This window comes from Anser cygnoides, chromosome 20 (assembly GCF_040182565.1).
Source record: "Anser cygnoides isolate HZ-2024a breed goose chromosome 20, Taihu_goose_T2T_genome, whole genome shotgun sequence".
NCBI lineage: Eukaryota > Metazoa > Chordata > Aves > Anseriformes > Anatidae > Anser > Anser cygnoides.
Window position 1 is genome coordinate 1,397,582 of NC_089892.1, and position 17,755 is coordinate 1,415,336.

At 49.9% G+C, this 17,755-nt stretch overlaps 1 protein-coding gene across 4 annotated transcripts in view; it reads right to left on the bottom strand.

Moving 5' to 3' along the window:
• ADGRD2 (adhesion G protein-coupled receptor D2) overlaps positions 1-7,312 on the bottom strand; it is a 28,643-nt gene extending 21,331 nt beyond the window's left edge. For 2 of the 4 annotated variants that reach the window (XM_048052132.2, XM_048052108.2), the window contains exons 1-8: positions 6,811-7,311; positions 5,523-5,600; positions 5,373-5,436; positions 4,248-4,478; positions 2,865-3,518; positions 2,132-2,230; positions 1,558-1,643; positions 922-1,200 (exon numbers count right to left, since the gene is read on the bottom strand). In XM_048052132.2, coding sequence (XP_047908089.2) covers positions 922-1,200; positions 1,558-1,643; positions 2,132-2,230; positions 2,865-3,518; positions 4,248-4,478; positions 5,373-5,436; positions 5,523-5,570 — 1,461 coding nt within the window. In that variant the 5' untranslated portion in view covers positions 5,571-5,600; positions 6,811-7,311. Of the gene's footprint in view, positions 1-921; positions 1,201-1,557; positions 1,644-2,131; positions 2,231-2,864; positions 3,519-4,247; positions 4,479-5,372; positions 5,437-5,522; positions 5,601-6,810 lie in introns of all 4 variants that reach the window. The other 2 variants (XM_048052145.2, XM_066980575.1) reach the window with 2 other exon arrangements.
• Between the last annotated feature and the right edge of the window lie 10,443 nt (positions 7,313-17,755).

The following is a 17,755-nucleotide window of genomic DNA, read 5'->3' on the forward strand; positions in this document are numbered from 1 at the left end:
AGCTGTAGAACAACCTGGAAAAGGTTTCCCTGCTGGAGGTGTAGCAGGTGACTGGCCCAATCACTCCAGGTCCTGCGTGTGCTGGGCAGCACAGGTGCCACCCCTGTACACAACACAGCCATTAAAACCTCCTGGAAACAAAACAAATCCCTTCTCCTTCTGCAGATACACCTCCTGCACCAGCTAATCCGAGCCAAGGCTGTTTTTATGCCATCATCAGGAAGCTGTGAGTAATTGTGGCCACAGAGACCACAATTACTTAGTTTAGCTACTCTGACGAGGTAAACTCTGAACTATTCAGCATCCTTTCATCTCTGGAGGTCTCTGGCTCAGTTCCTGGAGCACTGGCCAGGCCAGACTCTGTCACATTTTTCCAAGACAGGTGGAGAGTTTGGGTCGTACAAAAGACATAAAAGACCCATGTGAGAAGGGAGGAAGGCAGTGGGGAAAATCCGAACGGGGGTGGGATAATGAAAATTCCTCACATAAAGCCTGGCGGTGTTTTGAACAGCGTCGGTCTGATGACAGACAACTTCTTGGCAGCCCACCTACATAAAATGCAACAAACTGGAAACGAAGGGCATTGCCCTGCCAGACAGTGGGATGTGGGAGCGAGGAATCTACTAAGCAACGGGAATCTGCAGACTGTGTGCAGTCCTGCAAACCAAGGCTCCACAAAGTGGAGAAGCTCAAAGAAAGCGGAGATGACCGTGGGAGCCAGCCCTTCTCTGAGCTGGTAAAAAGGCTCCGTGCCCATGCTCACTGCAAATACTTGAGCTCCAGAATACGGCCAGAAAGGCTACACGGACCATGCAAGGAGAGGTCTTCAGCCCGTGGTCGTGCTGTAGGCCAAAGAACTGCACACACAGCAAGATGAACCGACGTGGCACAGGGCTGGCCAGACTGCTGGTGGCATGTTACCTGGCTGACTGATGACCACGTTTCAATATTGTGCTCTTCCAGGATTAACTCGGTCACTTCCACATAATATTGGCTCAGTTGCTCCAATATCTTCAGCTCCTCTCCCTCCTGGACTTCCACATTGGAAACTTGCTTTAGTAACAGAAGCACCGCAAGCAGGTCCGAGGGCTCCACCGGTGCCTCTCCTTCCCTCAGAACAGCTGCCAGGACATCAAGAGCACCAAGAGCGACGGAGAGGTTCATGTCTCGGACATCACTCCTGAAGATGTTCTCGGGGATCTGCCATGGAAAATATATTTTAAGTCAGTGTATAGCCATGACCTCTGCCTGCTCATCAGCTACGCAGTGTGCTGGGGACGTGAGCAAGGCCCTGCTCACTGCTGTGCAGACACCTGCCTGGGCAGCCTCCCTTCAGGGGAAGGTCTGCCCGGACATTTTGAACTTCTTGTCCAGCCTCAGTCTCGGTGACAACCTGAGGCCACACTCTCCAACAGCACCCCAGAAGAGGCCACAGGCATAATTTCTGGCAAAGTGACATCAAACGCCAACAGAAGCCAGCAAGCCCACCCCAACAGCTCCTGCTGCTGCCAGCGCCCCGGGGCAGCTAGCTGCTGCAGCTGAGCCTGCAGGACTCACCACAGTCCTCTCTGCAAGCGCGTTCACACGGCTGACAAGCGAGTGGCTGGATTCCAGCTGAGCTTTTTTCAGTTGCCAATATGCATCTGGGAATAAAACAAAAGCGTATCTATGGCTGTGGTGTCTAGCAGCATGGTTAACATATGCCCTGTTCAAAGCCTGGGGAATGCTCCTCGGATGCTGAGTGAGTTTATAGGACAGTCAGGACAAGGAGACTTTGCAGCTGTGTTTTATTTCTAGTACAAGATCCCATCTGGAGAGACAGTCTAACCCTTCTTCTCTGCCTCCTCCCCATGTCCCCCTGCCAGCGAGTTTGGAGGTGCCCAGACTGGGAGGCCCCCTGCAGCATTGCATCCAGGAGCCATGTGGTGTGTACAAGCACAGCTTCACTACAGAGTAACAAAATAACCCATCAGAGCACATACAAACGAAGCAGTCGCTGCTACAGCACATTTTGCATGCCATCTCTTCAGAGCAGACACCAGGCCTCCCCATCACTGACCGTGATCCCAGTTAGGACCCCCAGGAGTGAACACGGTGGAACCAACGAATAAATAAATAACAGATGCTGTACCCTTTCTGTAGCGACAGATAAAAGGCAAAGACTGCAAACAAGGCATGTAGCGGAATCCACTGCTGCCAACTTCAAAAACTCGGCATTCCTCAACAGGCCCTGTGGAAACACACAAAGAGAAGGCCCGCCATTCCCCAGGGACACGCCGTGCCCAAGCAGATCTCGTTTCCTGCAAGCAACCCACGAACTCTGTTGAGGACAAAAGCTGCGGACTGCTCCGTAAGCAGCCCCACTGCTCAGTCAGAGCAGAGCTTGCGCTGGGCTCTGACTGCCTCCAACATCCAGGAAAACATCGGAGGAGGTGGCAATGCCAGGTCCTGAGTTTGTGTTTTATCAGCATTGCCAAGCCGACCTGGCTGAGGGGCAGCACCTGCCTCCCAGCAGGGCACAGAAGCTCTGGGTGTGCAAAACCCAGGGAGCAGCGTCACTGACAAGTAAGACATTTCTCCTGGTAGAAGAGAAAGTCTCGCTAGCCCCAGGCATCTGAACAGCTATCTTTGCTAGTGTCGTTGTAAGCGTCTTCCACAACCAAGGATTTAGTGACAACTGTGGTTCTAATACGATTTGGAAGTTGCCCAGCCCACCTCTGGATCTTCTCGCACAAGGAGATGGTCCTTCCCACCAACCGTGCAAAACTCCCTTGCTGAGGATGGGACTTGTTTCTTGGGCCATCCCTGCGTGCTGACCTCCCACCGCGGAAGGGAGCTGCAGCAGCAAGAGGCACAGGACTTACCTGGGCAAAGAAACTGTGCGGTCACCTCCTGGATGGTGCTTTCAACCTCCAGAGCATTTGAGCTCCACCCAAATACAAGCTCTTGTTCTACCATCCAGCACGACCGAACTTTCTCAATCTGCTCCGCACTCAGGACTTTCTGCCAGATGTGCAAGTCTGTGATGTTCCCACTGAAGGACTCTTTTGCCCTGAAGGTGCCCCCCAGGGAATCTTGATCCTGACCGATTATGAAAGTGCCCTGGCCGTAGATGGCCTGGGGGGCAGCCAGCCCCGCAGCACACAGACCGCTGGCAGACGCCCTCCTTTTACCATCGGCGTAGATGGCCCAGGTCCCATTTTCCTGCTGCCAGGTCACACAGAAGTGATGCCACTGTCCATCAGCACGGAACACAGGCAGGTATGGGGAATGGTGCCCGTGGACAATGAGAGCAAATCGAACAAAGCCTTCCTCATCGACAAAGCCACGGAGCTGGAATTCATTAATAAAAGCTGGCACGGCATAGGAGAAGATGGTGGCGATCTCCTGGGTCCTGGTGTCCCACTGGAGGTGGGCACAGGCTGTGACAGCAGGCAGTTCTGGGAAGTCAGAAAGCACCTTCACGTATTTTGTGTCTGTTTTGTCTTTGAACACCAGGACTGGTACGACATGGTCCCCTAGAAGGAGAAATTTCAGCCAGCATAAAGAAGAAGCATGGCCAAAGCTTGCTCATCTTCCACTGCAATAAAACTATCCTTTTCATTGGACTGCTACCCAAGCTAAGGACTCACAGCCCCTGCACACGAGAACATCCTGCATGTATGCAGCGAGGCTTCAGCTTCCCCTGTGCCTGGAGGGAATCAGGAAGGCAGGAAAGCCAAGGTTGCATTATTACAGCAAGTATAATTTCCAGAAATGTAGGTCTGCAAACAGTGAATCCGGAAAGAACTGCATGTCCCCAAGCATCCCATGTTATAGCAACCAGGAGCACAGTCAGATAAGACCTTTGAGGCATCTGCCATGCAGAGCCTTGTTACTGGGGAACCCCGTTCTCCTGGTCCTGTCTCTGCAGGACCATCACTGCTCTGCAGAACTGAAGACCACAAATGGCAAGGCTGAGCAAAGCCAGAGCTGTTTTACAGGGAGATGGCACAGAAGGACAGAGCAGATGAGCCCCTTTACAACTCCCTTTGGTTGCAATGCATTGCGAAATCTTGACAGTGGCTGGGCTGCTGATGTACCAGGTCACTGGTGTTCCTGCTGCCAGTTCCCGCTTGTGACGGGAGGCATCACCACAGCGACAATAAAAAGCAACTGGCAACCTTTCCAGCCAGATTACTTTTCCAGGATAAAAAAGATCCAGCAGTGAGCGTGTCTCCAAGTAGTCCACACCCACTTATACTCACGTCTCCGTTTTGGCTTGTGCAGGACACCATCCCTGTCGTTCAGCCAGAGGGAACCTTTGATGTGGTGGGACTGCAGCAGTTGGCTGAAGGAAGCTTGCTCACTGTCTGGGGGTTCAAAAAGCAACTGGGCAAAGCGCTGGTCACAGTATCTGTCTGCATGCCACCAGTCCAAAGCAGTGGCCACATATTCGTACATGTGTCTTGAGGTCTCTATCGTGACAGGAGCAAAGCCTGAAGAAAGACACACACAGCATAGAGCGTGTACCTCGGGCGACACCCAGCCTGCAGGACACGCAGCAATTTCCAGAAAGCAGCACTTCAGCTCTCGGGCTGCCCCCTCCCCGGCTGGCTTGCCCACCAGCACCCAGCGTTCTCCAGCACAGCCCCTGCCATCCCACTTCCACGCTGAACAGGAGGCAGGGGTCAGCCTCTTGCAGCACCCCAAAGCATTTACAAACCCTGTGCACCCCAGGGGAGAGGAAAGCGGGTGCTTGTTTCTGTGTTCAGCCCCTGGGATGTTCAGAGGGCGCAGCGTGACAGAAACGTCCAGACTATCTTGGAATGAAAATGCAGGACATCCGTGGGTCTGCTCACAAACTGAATCACTGGCCTAGAGTTGCAGCTCAGCCAGACACCCAAAGCCATGCCAAACTCCAAAGAAAAACCTCACTGTGGTATGCCCAGGGATTGCCCTTAAGGTAGTTGGGTAGTTTGTTCAAAGTAGATATGGACAAGTAAATTTTCTCTCTCTTTTTTTTTTTTTTCCATTCCCCGCTCCTACCAGCTTCTACATTTGCAGATCCAACTTGCAAGCACAAGATGATCTCTGTCTTGTTTGCAGCTACAGCAGAAAAGGCAAGCAGCTGGGCAGTACTCTCCTGATTTTAGAGTAACTAAACTCTAACTTCAGTAACTTCAGTAACTTCATCGTTAACCAAGCAAGAACTTACTGTACAGATACAACAGCCACAAAAAATGAGATCAGAAAAGGTTTCTTCACTTTTCCTTCTGCAGTGGGACACCCTTTTATGCATTGTTTCTCTGTGCTGAATATTGCTTGTAAAAACAATACAGATTAAAACCAATATAGACTAAAAATACAGAAGTGCCGATAAGAACACTAACCTTTAGAAGTCTGATTCTCAGCAGGGGCTGCAAAGACTAAGAAACTTCTGGACAGACTACCAACCTGTTGGAGAAGAGGTTTTTAACACTCATACAAAGTATTAATATTATCTGAAATATTCAAATTATTAAAATTGCTGTAAAACTCACCAGAAAGCTGAAGAACCAAGAATCAGATCTTGAGTCTCTCCTAAACATGCTGACCAACTGGTAAGCTTTCACCCCTTGCTAGAATAAACAAAATATTACTAGAGATGCACTGCAGAGACAGAAACATTCTGCAGAAAGCTAGTCTTCAGAGCAAGGCTGCTTTCCTCATTAGGTCTGAAATCAAAAATGAGAAAAGGGCTCTCTGAATCACCTATCCTGGCTATTATCCTATCGAAACAAGCCTCGGTTCTTAAAGAACTGGAGGTCTCATTTAACATGTGTTTCCAGGATACAGAATAACTAATCATAAAACATATATGGATGTGTGATATTAATAGGCAAGTTAGCCTCTTTATCTGCATTAGCTAAATAAAAGAGCCGTCATAAATTTCAGGGTGAAACAGTGCCAGCTCGTGGGTAGCTTTTCTCATTTCTCTTAAAGTCCAAGGGAACACAGCACCAGCAGAGGTCCTGCGGACCAGTAAGCCCAGCATGCCCGGTCAGAGCCCGAGCACACCGCGCAGCAGCACACAGCGCCAGGCCGGGGCAATGGGGTGGAGAGCTGGAGGGTACAGCCACGTACGAGCTGGTGGGGACATCGATAAGGGTATGTAGAGAGACATGGAAACTGGCAATGTGCTCTCCAGTGCAAACAAGTCCTAAAGCCGTCTCTCAGCAGTGACACTGCTGGCTGCAAGAAGTCCCGGGGCTCTCCGTGGGACTCCTGAACTGTGCGGACAGTAAAAGTGCATCCCAAAGCACTGGGTGCTAAGGGGCTGAGGAGATGGGTTCTGAAGCCCTGACTCAAAATACGTTCTCAAAGGGGTCTTCCAAAGCTCAGCAGCGGCTTTACGAAGGGCGAACACAGCTCCAGGCCCTGGGGGAGTGCTCGGCTCCCACCCGCCCGGCCGCTGCCTGCAGGGAGCCGCGGCCGGCAGAAGGCGCCGGGGGCAGCCGGGCGGGCGCTTCTCGGGGAGCTGAGCCCCAGGTGCAGGGAATGGGGCAGGGCCCGGGCAGGGGGAGCAGCCAGCAGCCTGGGGATGCAGGCGGGCGTGCCGCGGGAGGCGGCCAGCTCCGGCGGAGCCGTGCCGGGGGACGAGCCGCCAGCCGGGCGGGCTGCGGGGCAAAGCTCACGCAGGGGCCACCGCGCCCCGCATCCCGCATCCCACGCCCCGCATCCCGCATCCCACGCCCCGCATCCCCCCCACGCCCCGCATCCCGCATCCCGCGCCCCTACATCCCACAACTCACACCCCGCGCCCCTCTCCCCGCACCCCGCGCTCCGCACCCCGCTCCGCCGCCGGTCTCCTCCGCCCCGCTCCGCGGCTCCCCCGCCCCGGCACCGGGCGGGCCGGGCACCCCCAGGGCCGGGGGCGGCCGGCGGGGCTGGAGGCCGGGGCCACCTCCAGGGGCCGGCAGCGCTCCCCGCCCCGGGGCTGAGCCGCCCTCCGCCGAGCGCCCCTCGGCTTCGTCGCTCGGGCTGCAGCGACCGCGCTCGGCTCCCACTCCTCCCTCCCGGCGGATGCTTGAATCACGCCACGGGTTCACGGGCAACTGGCTTTTGTTCTCCGGGGTCTTCGTCCGGGAATGAAGGCAATTATCGCATCCCGGTGCCTCTGCTCGCTGCAATAAATCTCCCTCCGAAGAATGGACCTTGGAGGCAGCTGCTCGGGGCTGCTTGGTGACCGCCGCCAGCCGGGGGGCGGCCCTGGCGCACACGCAGCGCCCCGGGCTCGCCAAGCGGCGGGGCAGCTCCCGGCCGGGCCCTGCAGCTCCGCCAAAACCGGGTCCTGCCTCGCTGCGTGGTGGGGGAGCAAGGGGTACGGACAGAGCCCAAGTGCAGACCAAGGATCTTCAGATGAAAAAGTGCAAAGTATCTCTCAAACGTACAGCTAGGTTAGGTTTAGTAAGAGTTAGGGTTACCCAGCAGATGGTAAACTATTTTCTTTCTGCCTGTACCTCAGACAGAGTTAACCAACTTGTAATGGCAATAAATGTAGTTTCCTGGCAGCATTAGAAATGGAATCCAAACCACAGCCTCCAGCATCACCCCTCTTTTCTACAGACATACACAGAAAACATCCTCTGTGCACACGAAGAGAGGGTGAAGAAAAGTTTCCAGTGCTCAGTGAATGCTGCCTGAGTTTCTAACCTCACCTGCACAAGTTCTTTGGATTTAAATTTGAACTAACTTCCCTGATCACACACTGGAGTTTCAAATAAGGCTTCTGTGCTTTGGCTGGAATCAAGGACGGCTCTAGAGGGCTCTGGTGAGAACACTGCAGGCGTTGCAAAGCAAAGGTGGCAGCCTGCATGTGGAAGCCAGTGCCTGGCACCTCAATGTCTTCCACCTAAAATCACACCTGCTGTGCAAGGCCCCAGAGTGCTGGGTAAGTCCAAAAACAGGGGTCCGAGGCCTGGCCTGCTGGAAACTTCCTTTGGATGGCTCAGCTCCCCAGCAGGTTTCCTGCAGCCACACACACATATTGGCGCTGCAATCTGTTTGCTTCTTGCCATGAAGGCAGCCATCACCACCAGTTCTGGTAATTCAGCTTTGTATCTGCACTTATTTACACAAAGCAAATACTCAAGACGGTCATCTGTCCCCTTAAGGCAACTGCAGTTCCTAGAGTCAGCCTTCATTCCATACATCTCAAAATAAATTAGAAATAACAGAGTTTTTAGAGTTGAGAGATGTCCAGGCAGTGCAAGAAGACCTTAGCAAGTAGAGGTATGACCTTGGGACAGTAAGATGGTGAAATCCCAATGTACTTTTAATGCCTGTAAATCTCTCTAATAAGCAGTTGAGCAAAGGGCAAATTGTATTGTGCAGTTTGGGTGATGCTGTCACTCTGGGTTAGCTTATTTTTAAATAGGTTGCAATTCTGTTTATATGCAGTCAATTAAAAAAATCAGCTCAGGTGCATTTTAGGAAGCGTTAGCCTTATCAGCTCATAAACCCTGATCTGCCACCCTCAAGGCACATCTTTCACACAGCCCTTGGAAGAGCTTCCCAGCACATGGGCTAGCAACATGTTAATCTTTATAAATCAAATATTTGCCAAGTGGAGTAGAAAGCCACGTGTCTAAATAAGATGTATTGAAAAATGGAACAAAGTGATGTGTGTGTCAAAGATCACTAGGTCATGTTGCAAGCCTGTCCCCTTGCAGAGTTATCCTTCAAACATCTCCCTAGCCCAGCTGTACATGTAAATTCTACTCCAGTATTTGTTTTTTCCCACTTTTTAATACACAAAACTGACCCTCTCTCTGACCCGGCTCCTCCTCACTGAGTTTAATGCAACCCAAACTTTGTTTGAATTAGATTCACTACAGACAGGGCTTGCCAAGTGTTGACTTAGGAGGCATTGGGAAAGAAGATGCAGACTTACCCCCGCCCACCCAGTACCAGGGCAGTGAAAGTAAGTCTCATGTATTTCAATTATTTTACGGTTTCACACAACTGAAAATTTGAAAACCTGCTGTTTGTGCTGATGCCTCACACTGATAGCAATGCTGCTTCTGCAGTTCAAAGCTATCCTTATTTATCTGCATATGGAGGCTTCCCTTTGCTTCTGCAATGGATACTTGTCATGAGGTTTGGAAGGACCTGAAAATGCAGACTCTTTCTTCATCCTAACAAACCATCTTGAACTACTTCGCTATTTATTATTCAAAAAGAAAAGTGAAGCGATTGCTTCTGCTTTCTTGGCTGATGCTGAGTACTTGAAAGGGGGCACCTGGGCTGTTTGTGAGCTCAGGTAAGAACCTGAGCCTTCTGCTTCCTCGAGTTCAGACACTCTCTTGGTGAGCACAGACAGAGCCCAGATGTCTCTCACATGCAGAAATTAAAACTTCAAGCTGCTTCTACGTGCCCAAAACACTTCTGCTTTCCAGTTTCACTAACAAAGACTTCCACCAAATGCCATCCACCCAGCGTAAAGGCATTGCAAATTGGCAGTTTTTAACTACCACAAATTAAAGTCTGTGGCAGATTTAAGGCTCTGGATGGTCAGTCTGCCGTTGCACTAGGAAGAAGACTAACGGATTTCTGAGTGCGTTCTCAGCCTGGACATTTAACACATCCCTGGAACAGGTACTTCTGTGCTAAAACTCCTCTTGTCCTTCCCACACCCTGAGAATCCAGCGTGTAAGCAGCGGCAGGGGAGCTGACTGCCCCTTAACTCCAGCTGGTTGAGAGGCCTACCAGGCCTGGCTTCGGCTCCTCCAGGACCTCCAGGTCTCCCGAAAGAAGGCCATCAGTATTCAGCAAGCAATTAACAAATATTTGGACATTTGCATTGATCCACTCATGGCAAAACTTCCCGCTGCTCCAGCTGATGGGGACATCAGCCCCGGACATCCTGTCACTCAGAGCAAGCTGTTAACACATGCTGTCTCACATGGATCAGGCTATCAGAAGCAGCAGCGTCTGGAAAAATCTACACAATCCTTTCACTTCCTCTGGATAAAGACACGGGATCAGCACCTATCATCCACGCACACACTGCCCCGAAGAGCAGCCTGTAACTACACAGCAACCACCGGCTGGCCAAGCTAGCAGCAGCCATCAAATGCACAATTCGCTCTTTGGACTTTGGATTGTGGATGCAATTTCACATTCACAGCTCTGCAGGAGAGAGGCATGAGGACATGTGTTCTGGCTAATTCTTCAGGTTTCCAAACAAGCTTCCGTATTCTGCACACTAAAGGTTTACATTGATTTGCTTTTATGGCCAGACACCTGCATGTTTGGCGATCCCATTATTTGTCTAGCTCTGTCTATTTCCTCTCCCCCTCTCCTCTCAAGTCTGTCACATCAGGGTTGACCAAACTTCCTGATGCTACAACTTCACACCAAGAGTCTGGCACGTCAGGGACGTGCGCCGCGGGAAGCTGAGGGCAGAGGGCAGGAAGAGCACCACCTGCCCGAGGGGACAGAGTGACCCAGGCATGTGGGTCTCAGGAGCCTGTCCGTACTGGCTCATATCCTCACACAGCAAACACACAGTGTTCCCCTGCAGGACTCATCCCACCGTGCCCCGTTACCAGGCCTGACTCCAGCAAACAGCCCACGCCTGAGCCGCTTGCGAACAGCAAGCCGTGCTGGAGCTCCGGGGTGAGGATCTGTGCCCCCTCTGCCAGCCTCGTGCCCCTCACACTGCTGAAAGTGCAGTTTGGGATCTGTCAGTGAAGACCCACAGGAGAAATTAGTTTGTGGAATACAGCAATCATGAATCATATACCTGAGAAGATGGAGGTGATAGCACTGAGAAGGTTTGCCTAATTTACCTCTCTGGCTTTCCTGATGTCTGGCAGTTGGAAGAATTCCTCCAGCAGAAGAAGTCTGAGACTTGCCGACCAGTTCAGCCTATTCTAACAGAGAGCTCTGTGAAGGCTGAGCTGGGCAGCGGCTTCCCTTCCCGTTTCAGTACTGGTCACAAGAAGTAGCTGAGAGCAGCTATTTCTGATGCTGCTTTGCTTTTGGGGCCTTTGTAGGGTTAGTAATTTGGGAGAGCTTTAAACATTCAGAGTGCCAAGTATGGAGGATTGCCTGGGGCTTATAACTTGCATTAGCAGGGTAAAAAGTCAGTTCCACTGGCCTTCTGCAGGCACTGACGCTTCGCCCTCGTCCTGGTTAAGCAATAAAAACTCCCACTGCAGCTGCAGCATGCCGAGCCCCGCTTGGTGTTTATTTCCTATGATACACCACTGACAGCTACAAGATCTCTCAGTTGAGAAGAAAGTCTTTCCTCCACAACCCCAGGCTTATATTTCTCAGGCAAATGATACAATTCCAGTGCTACTTTGCTTTCTAGACTTGTTTGTAGAGTTAGCTTTAACTAGGGTTTTATTTTGTTGTTTTTGTGTTTTCAAATGCCCAAAAGTCTCAGTGAGATTTGTTTTAACAATCTCTCGTGGAGATGCCAGCCTTAATCGCACTCTTCCAGGCCCTTCTTATTGTCTGGGATGAAAGCACAACACAGAGCCTCCCCTGCTAATTGCCAGCTTTCTGTTTTCCAGTGACAGGTGCATTGTCTGGAGGAGCAGACTCGATTGTGTCCCTGCACAGGAGGGCATCAGCTGCTGATATTAGAGAGCCTTTCAGCAGAGCTCGGGCAAGGCTTGTTATTCAGTGCCATCATTTATAACAAATCTGTGTAGCCTAGAAACTTTTAATAGAAAAAATAGGACCTGCCGTTATAATTCATTTTTGTTTGTTTTTTTTCTCAAGCTGCTAACTACTCCTAAATCTCCCGTCCTCCTACGATCAAGACAGGGCATTTGGTTCTGATCCTCTGTGAAACACTATATCTTTCTAATATCCTTTTTCCATAGTTTTCTCGTGAAAGGATTTTGTTGGTTTAGCCAGACACCCACTATGGTTCTACTTTAACCTGTAATCAGAATTGGCAAAAACTTTTTTAACTGGTGTTCCTGTGAGGTCCATTCTGAAGCGGTGGGGCTGGTCAATGTGCATCAGCTCAGGCTCAAAAATGTCCCAGAGCTCTGGCTGGTGTTTCTGCCATCCTCTGAGATCCTGAGCGAAAGAAGAGATCGCTCCAGAGATGGGGACCTGCTTTCTGGGGTGAAAAGAGGGGCTCTGGTGCTCACGCAGAGTGAGGGAAGGCAGCAGCAGGAGAGCTGCTGCGAGATGAGAGCAGTAAGCATGAGAACAACATTAGGCACAGACCACATCTGTCTTTCCCATTTTTCACATTAAGGGTAAAGTTTTCCACATGCAATTGTTGTGCAACACCAGAACTCCAGCGACTGCCACAGCACCATGCAACCAGGCACACACCAGACCATGGAGCAGATGGCCTGGGTTTTTGCTGCAGGAACCTGGCAGTAGAGAAACCATCTTTTTCCTGGATCTATTCACCTCAGTCACAAGAGAGAAGGGAAGGTCTACAAACAACTGGTGTAAGCAGCACACCCCACGGAGCTGAGGCAGGGGCAGCTCCCAGGGATGCAGGGTGCCTGGGGCCACCGTGCCTCCTCGGAGCCCCCCTGGGCTGGCGGGGTCCAGCACCCCTTGCAGTAAATGCTCTTGCCCAGCAAAGCAGCCCTACCCACACACACAGGCCTCCGTAAGATACCTCGTGTTTACTTATACAACACAACAGTGAGCGGTGAGAAAAGCCAATGTGACTTTTATGGCTTAAAAAGGATGTGAGGCTTCACTTCCACTAGGTACAGAGTGAAGGGTTTTTCCCAGTGCCAGGAAATTAATGCTGTGAGGCTGAAACGATTGGTTCAGAAGTGGATCGGCTGCTTTCAGTATCTAAGTTACTCTCCGTTTTCCCTCTAGGATGTTCAGTGGTTCCTGTCATGACCCCACAGAAGGCAAAAGTACAGTCGGGGGCTGCGACCTGCACCAGCCTGCACCAGCAGCGCCTGCAGCAGGTTGTTCCTCAAGGCCAGGCTCCGCTCCCCACTTCCCTGCAGTTTTCTGCATGGGGAATCGCAGCACACCTGGCTGCCTGGCCCCACCACCCAGCCTGAGACCGGGTCCTGCGCTGCTGGGGGTCCCCGCTGAGCTTTTCTGCCCAGATCACCCAGCAGGGCATTCCTCAGTGCAACCGGGCGGTGCTCCTCCTGCAACACGGCGGGCCACACACTGCAGCCTGGACCTGGACCTGCTCCTCCTGCAAATGCCAGCACTTAGAGGTTACCAACACCTGTGTTCAGAAGTTTATCCTCTCTTAATAACAGCTGTATTTCTGCAGTCATGTTCAGCCGACTCAGCTGCGTATTCACAGTCCAGACGGAGACTCCCCGCTTCACACCCTTCTCATGACACACAGCAGCATCTCAGAGAGCTGCACAGACCTCTTCATACCTGAAACTCTCTTCTTCCTTTTCCAACTTGTCTAGTTTTGCCAGCCTGTTCTGACAGAACCTAAATAAAGCTGAAAACTCAATCCAGCACTACTAACAGAAGGACTTTTCCAATTGTCAGCAGAACACCAGAAATTCAGGCACTTCTCCTAAACAGTATTGACAAGTGATAGACAGTAGCAGAATGATTTGAGTATCATAATGCTAGAAAATAGCATAAGATCAGCACTGGACTTTCTTGAGTTTCTAGCATCCAACAGCATCTAGCTAAAAGCAAGCAAAAGGCTCCCCATGCACTTTATTTGTCCCCCCTAAGGAAGGAGACAGTCTATTTCTTGTTTCTGTATTCTGCCAGGTCCTTTCCCCCCATTCAGAAAATTGTTCTTTCAGAAACTCCTGGAAACTTGCTTCACGATTCAGTGCATCATCACTTGCCTGCAGCACTTCTCTGCTCCCAGCTTCAATCTCTTCTTTCAGTTTTTACATAACGAATAAACTTCTCAGATTAGGTATCTCTATTTCCTGTAATGAGTTTGAACACCTTGAATAGATCTCCTGCTTTCAGAAGCAACAGTTACATGATGCAGAAGATCCCTGAGAGATCACCTTCTGTCCCAACCTGGGGAAGCGCTTCCTTGATTAGCTTTCTTGTACCCACAGGTTGGTAAAGTTTTAGTCCATCTCGTTCAGATCTGTCAGAATTGTATTTAAATTCTTCTGACAGATTCTTGGCCTGCAGCTTGCTAACAGATCGCTGTTGAGGCAAGATGTTTGAAATTAGAGTGGTTTTGAACAGGAGAGACACATGGTGCATTTATTCTCCTGTTCAGTGATTGTCTCTGCCTGGCTCCGCTCCTAACCCAAGTTCACCTTGGGACATTACGGTCGCTCCTGGCTAGTTTGGGAACTCATGAATGTGTTTGTTGGATAACACACAAGACAGCCATGACTAGGGTTCAAGCACAACCACAGTATGCGCTTTCAGCTTCTGGACAATCTGCATTGCCTCTGGCCACCTCTAACAAAACCCAGTCACACGCAGGGTTGGGTGGTGCAGGAACCCAGCACGTTCCCCCACGAGTTCTGCAGGCAGACATGAAGCATGAGGGAAGTCGGACGTTCTGCCACCAGGACATCATGCAACAGAGATACAAGTGTGGCTACTCATAGCACAAGAAAGCATTTCTTAGGCTTCTTGCACTGCCTGTCATTTCACATGCATGTGCCAGCAGTGATGTGTCACTTTTCAGTTTGAACAGTTGCAGGCACCAGTCCCATAGCCCCAAGTCGCTGGGCACCGTGCTCCCACCACCGACACAGCCAGCTCTGTGTTGGCTTTCACCTCCCAGCACTGCAGGCTTCGCTGGCGTGCTGTAGAGCACTCGGGATTTTCTCAGTGTGCGCAGCTGTTGTGCTGACTGTGGCTACCAGGGTTGTCTGACTGTCCTGTGAAAACCTTAAACAAACAGGTTTAGGTGCCAAGTTATTCCACCAAGGAAAGCTGGAACAAAGGCAACCCTTCACCCATCACTTGATCCCCCATTACGCAAAACCAGTCCTGTCTCTGCGGGATCAAAAGCCTCATCTGCTAAGACTTTACTTTTTCTAACTCCCTTATCCTAGAAAGCAAAACTCTGGTTGATGATTTACACTTGTTACCCTGAAGAAAAAGCATGTTTGTCTTTAATATGGCAGGAGCAGGTGCAAGCTTCATAAAGTAAAACCGTACTGAAGATTTTTTTAAACAGTCCAAGCTCTGCACTGCCTCTTTAAATAAGGTCTGAGAATTCAAGATGTCATTTGGCACTCACACACAAAGAAAGCACTGACTACAAAACTGGGGAACAAGGCAGGGTGTAAATGCAGACACCAAAATACCTGGGAGTTTGTAAATTATACACAGATACAAACCGTAAGGATGTAGACTTCAGCCTGAATGCCCACTTGTTGAGAAAAAAAAAACACCATAATTCCTTGTATCCCAAGTAAGTTTCAAAAAAAAAAAAAAAAGGTATTTGGGGTGCTATTTAACTTCCCTGTCAGATGCCTTATAGGGCGATAAACTTGGATTGCAGGTTAAGGCTTGAAACAGACTTCAGGGCAGCTTTGTAACAAAAGCAAAACCAAAACCCAACAAAACAATAACAAAATAAAAGCTTGCGGTCTTCAGGCTTCAGCATAGCTCATCATAGGAGGCTAAGCTAAGCTCTGGAAAGTATGTAGCGGTAACAGAAACTCTGAACAGCCAATTTCACTGCCTGTCTGGAGACCACACAAGCACACCTTTATAAATGGGCCCAGAACCTTAAAAATTCCTTTAACTCCACACTCTTTTCCCCAGTCTTCTTTCTTCTCAACAATTTCAGATTTACCGAGCTCTTCAGAACAGGACCACCACGTTATGTCCTCCCAGTGTGGTACTGTGGGTACGCAGCGGCCGTGGCTGTGCCTGGTGACAGCAGCCACCACCCCGCGTCTGTTCGGAGGAGCACAGGGAGGGTGTCAGCGCTCAGTGGTCCTGATAACGTCCCACTGGAGGACTCTGGACAACTGTAGAAAACTTGAACAAGTCATCCGTGTGTATAGTGGAGGGCATCGACCCAGAAGCAAAGATTGCAAGCAAACAGCTGTGAAAAAGCCTGTGTAAGATGATCAGAAAATAACTTGTTCTTAAGACCATCGGTTGTGCCTACGTACGTGGGACTGGAAATAGGTATCCTACAAGGCTGAGAGGAAGAAACAAACACTTATCTGAAATTCAGCCAGCTGTTAACCAGCAATAGATGGAGCTAGTGGTGCACTAAGACAGCTTTGAACTAAGGAAGAGCCCTACCTGCACATCTGCAAGAGAGCCAGTTGCATACCTGGGAGGATAGGAAAAGACACTATATTACTAGAAGGTAAAACAATAATCGTAGGACATCTGCTTGGTTGTCAAGGACCAAGAGGGAAATAAAGCTGTTGTCCCCTCTAGCTAAAACCTGCTGTTTCTTTTTCCCCAGACTCTCAACCACCAACTGCTCTACAGTTTGTATGCCAATCTAATTTTGACGCCTGTAATTCACCCTAGAGACTGTTTATTTTAACTTTATCAACTGAAGAGAAAAACAACTGTGTTAGAATTAAAAAAAATAAAAAAAAAAGAGCATCTGGGAGCAGGATATTCTTCCTCTCAGACATCTTCCCAGCCTAACTGGTGTACAAGAATATGGGATTTTTAGTTATGCAAGGGTTGAAAGAAGGGGGAGAAGAGAGTGCAGGTTCTTTGTGTGCTTATCTTATAGATGGTCTTTTGTGGTCTGTTGGAACAAATGCTGTCAGTATACTGCACTCCACCTCAAACCAGGCAGCCAAGCTTCATCTGGGACCTACAATACACAGAGGCAATGAATCCACATGCAGGGACACTGTCTGATTTAGCCAATGCCAAAAATGTGAACTCTGGAACTCCACCAGCTTAGCAATGTACCCCTGGGAGCCCACAGCTGGTGTGGATGAGAGCAGCAAGGCTTTCTGACAGTGACAGAAACCAAAGGGCACTTAGAAATAACAGAGATGCCCATTCCTCTTTCCAGTTTCAAGCATCAGGCGCCTTTCCCCACTCTGCAGCGGGCACAGAGACTTTGGGCAGTGTCAGCACATTTCGCAGAGTTAGCCATCTGCAAGGTGTCCTCAGCAAGGGCTTGCAAGTCATAGGATCTGGAGTTAACCTATCTCTAACATAAAAATTGATTCTTGCCTATTTCACAAGACTTTTCTATTAACTGGCAGGGACAAATGCCATGTCTGGCTCTCCAGCTCCTCCAGTCTGAACACTGCTTTAGTTATTTTGCTACAAGACTGGCATAAACAAGAAAAATGCTGGATTTTGTTTTTCATCCCCTTGGCTGTTTTCTTTCCCCTCCCATTGGCATCTATTTTTGAACAGGGAAAAGCAGACATTGCACGATAGCTTTGCCCACCCATCTCATTTTTGTTTGCATACCTTTATCTGAATAACACACTGATGGGGAACATTTTAAATAATTCAGAGGGGCACTGCAGACATGTAGATTTGTTCTGGACACATGGGACCCCCGTTTCAATTTTAGGCCATCTGCTAACTGGTGCTTGTTCAGAGGGAGTCTGCAAGATGTTTGATTCACTTCTGATGCAAGAACTACCGTTCCTTCTGGAATGAAAGCCAGACCTGCTCCTGTCAGCAATGCCACATACTCTCAAGATGTGCTCTGAGGATGAAGCACCTCAGGAAGGAAGATATTTAGTAAAATGCTTGGAAAAAGTCTCCTTTAGGCAAGAAGCGAATGCACTACTTACGTTCTTGTGGTGTTCTAGAAGAGAGAGGGTCTTGTATAATTAACATTTAATGTTCAGAACAAACAACATTT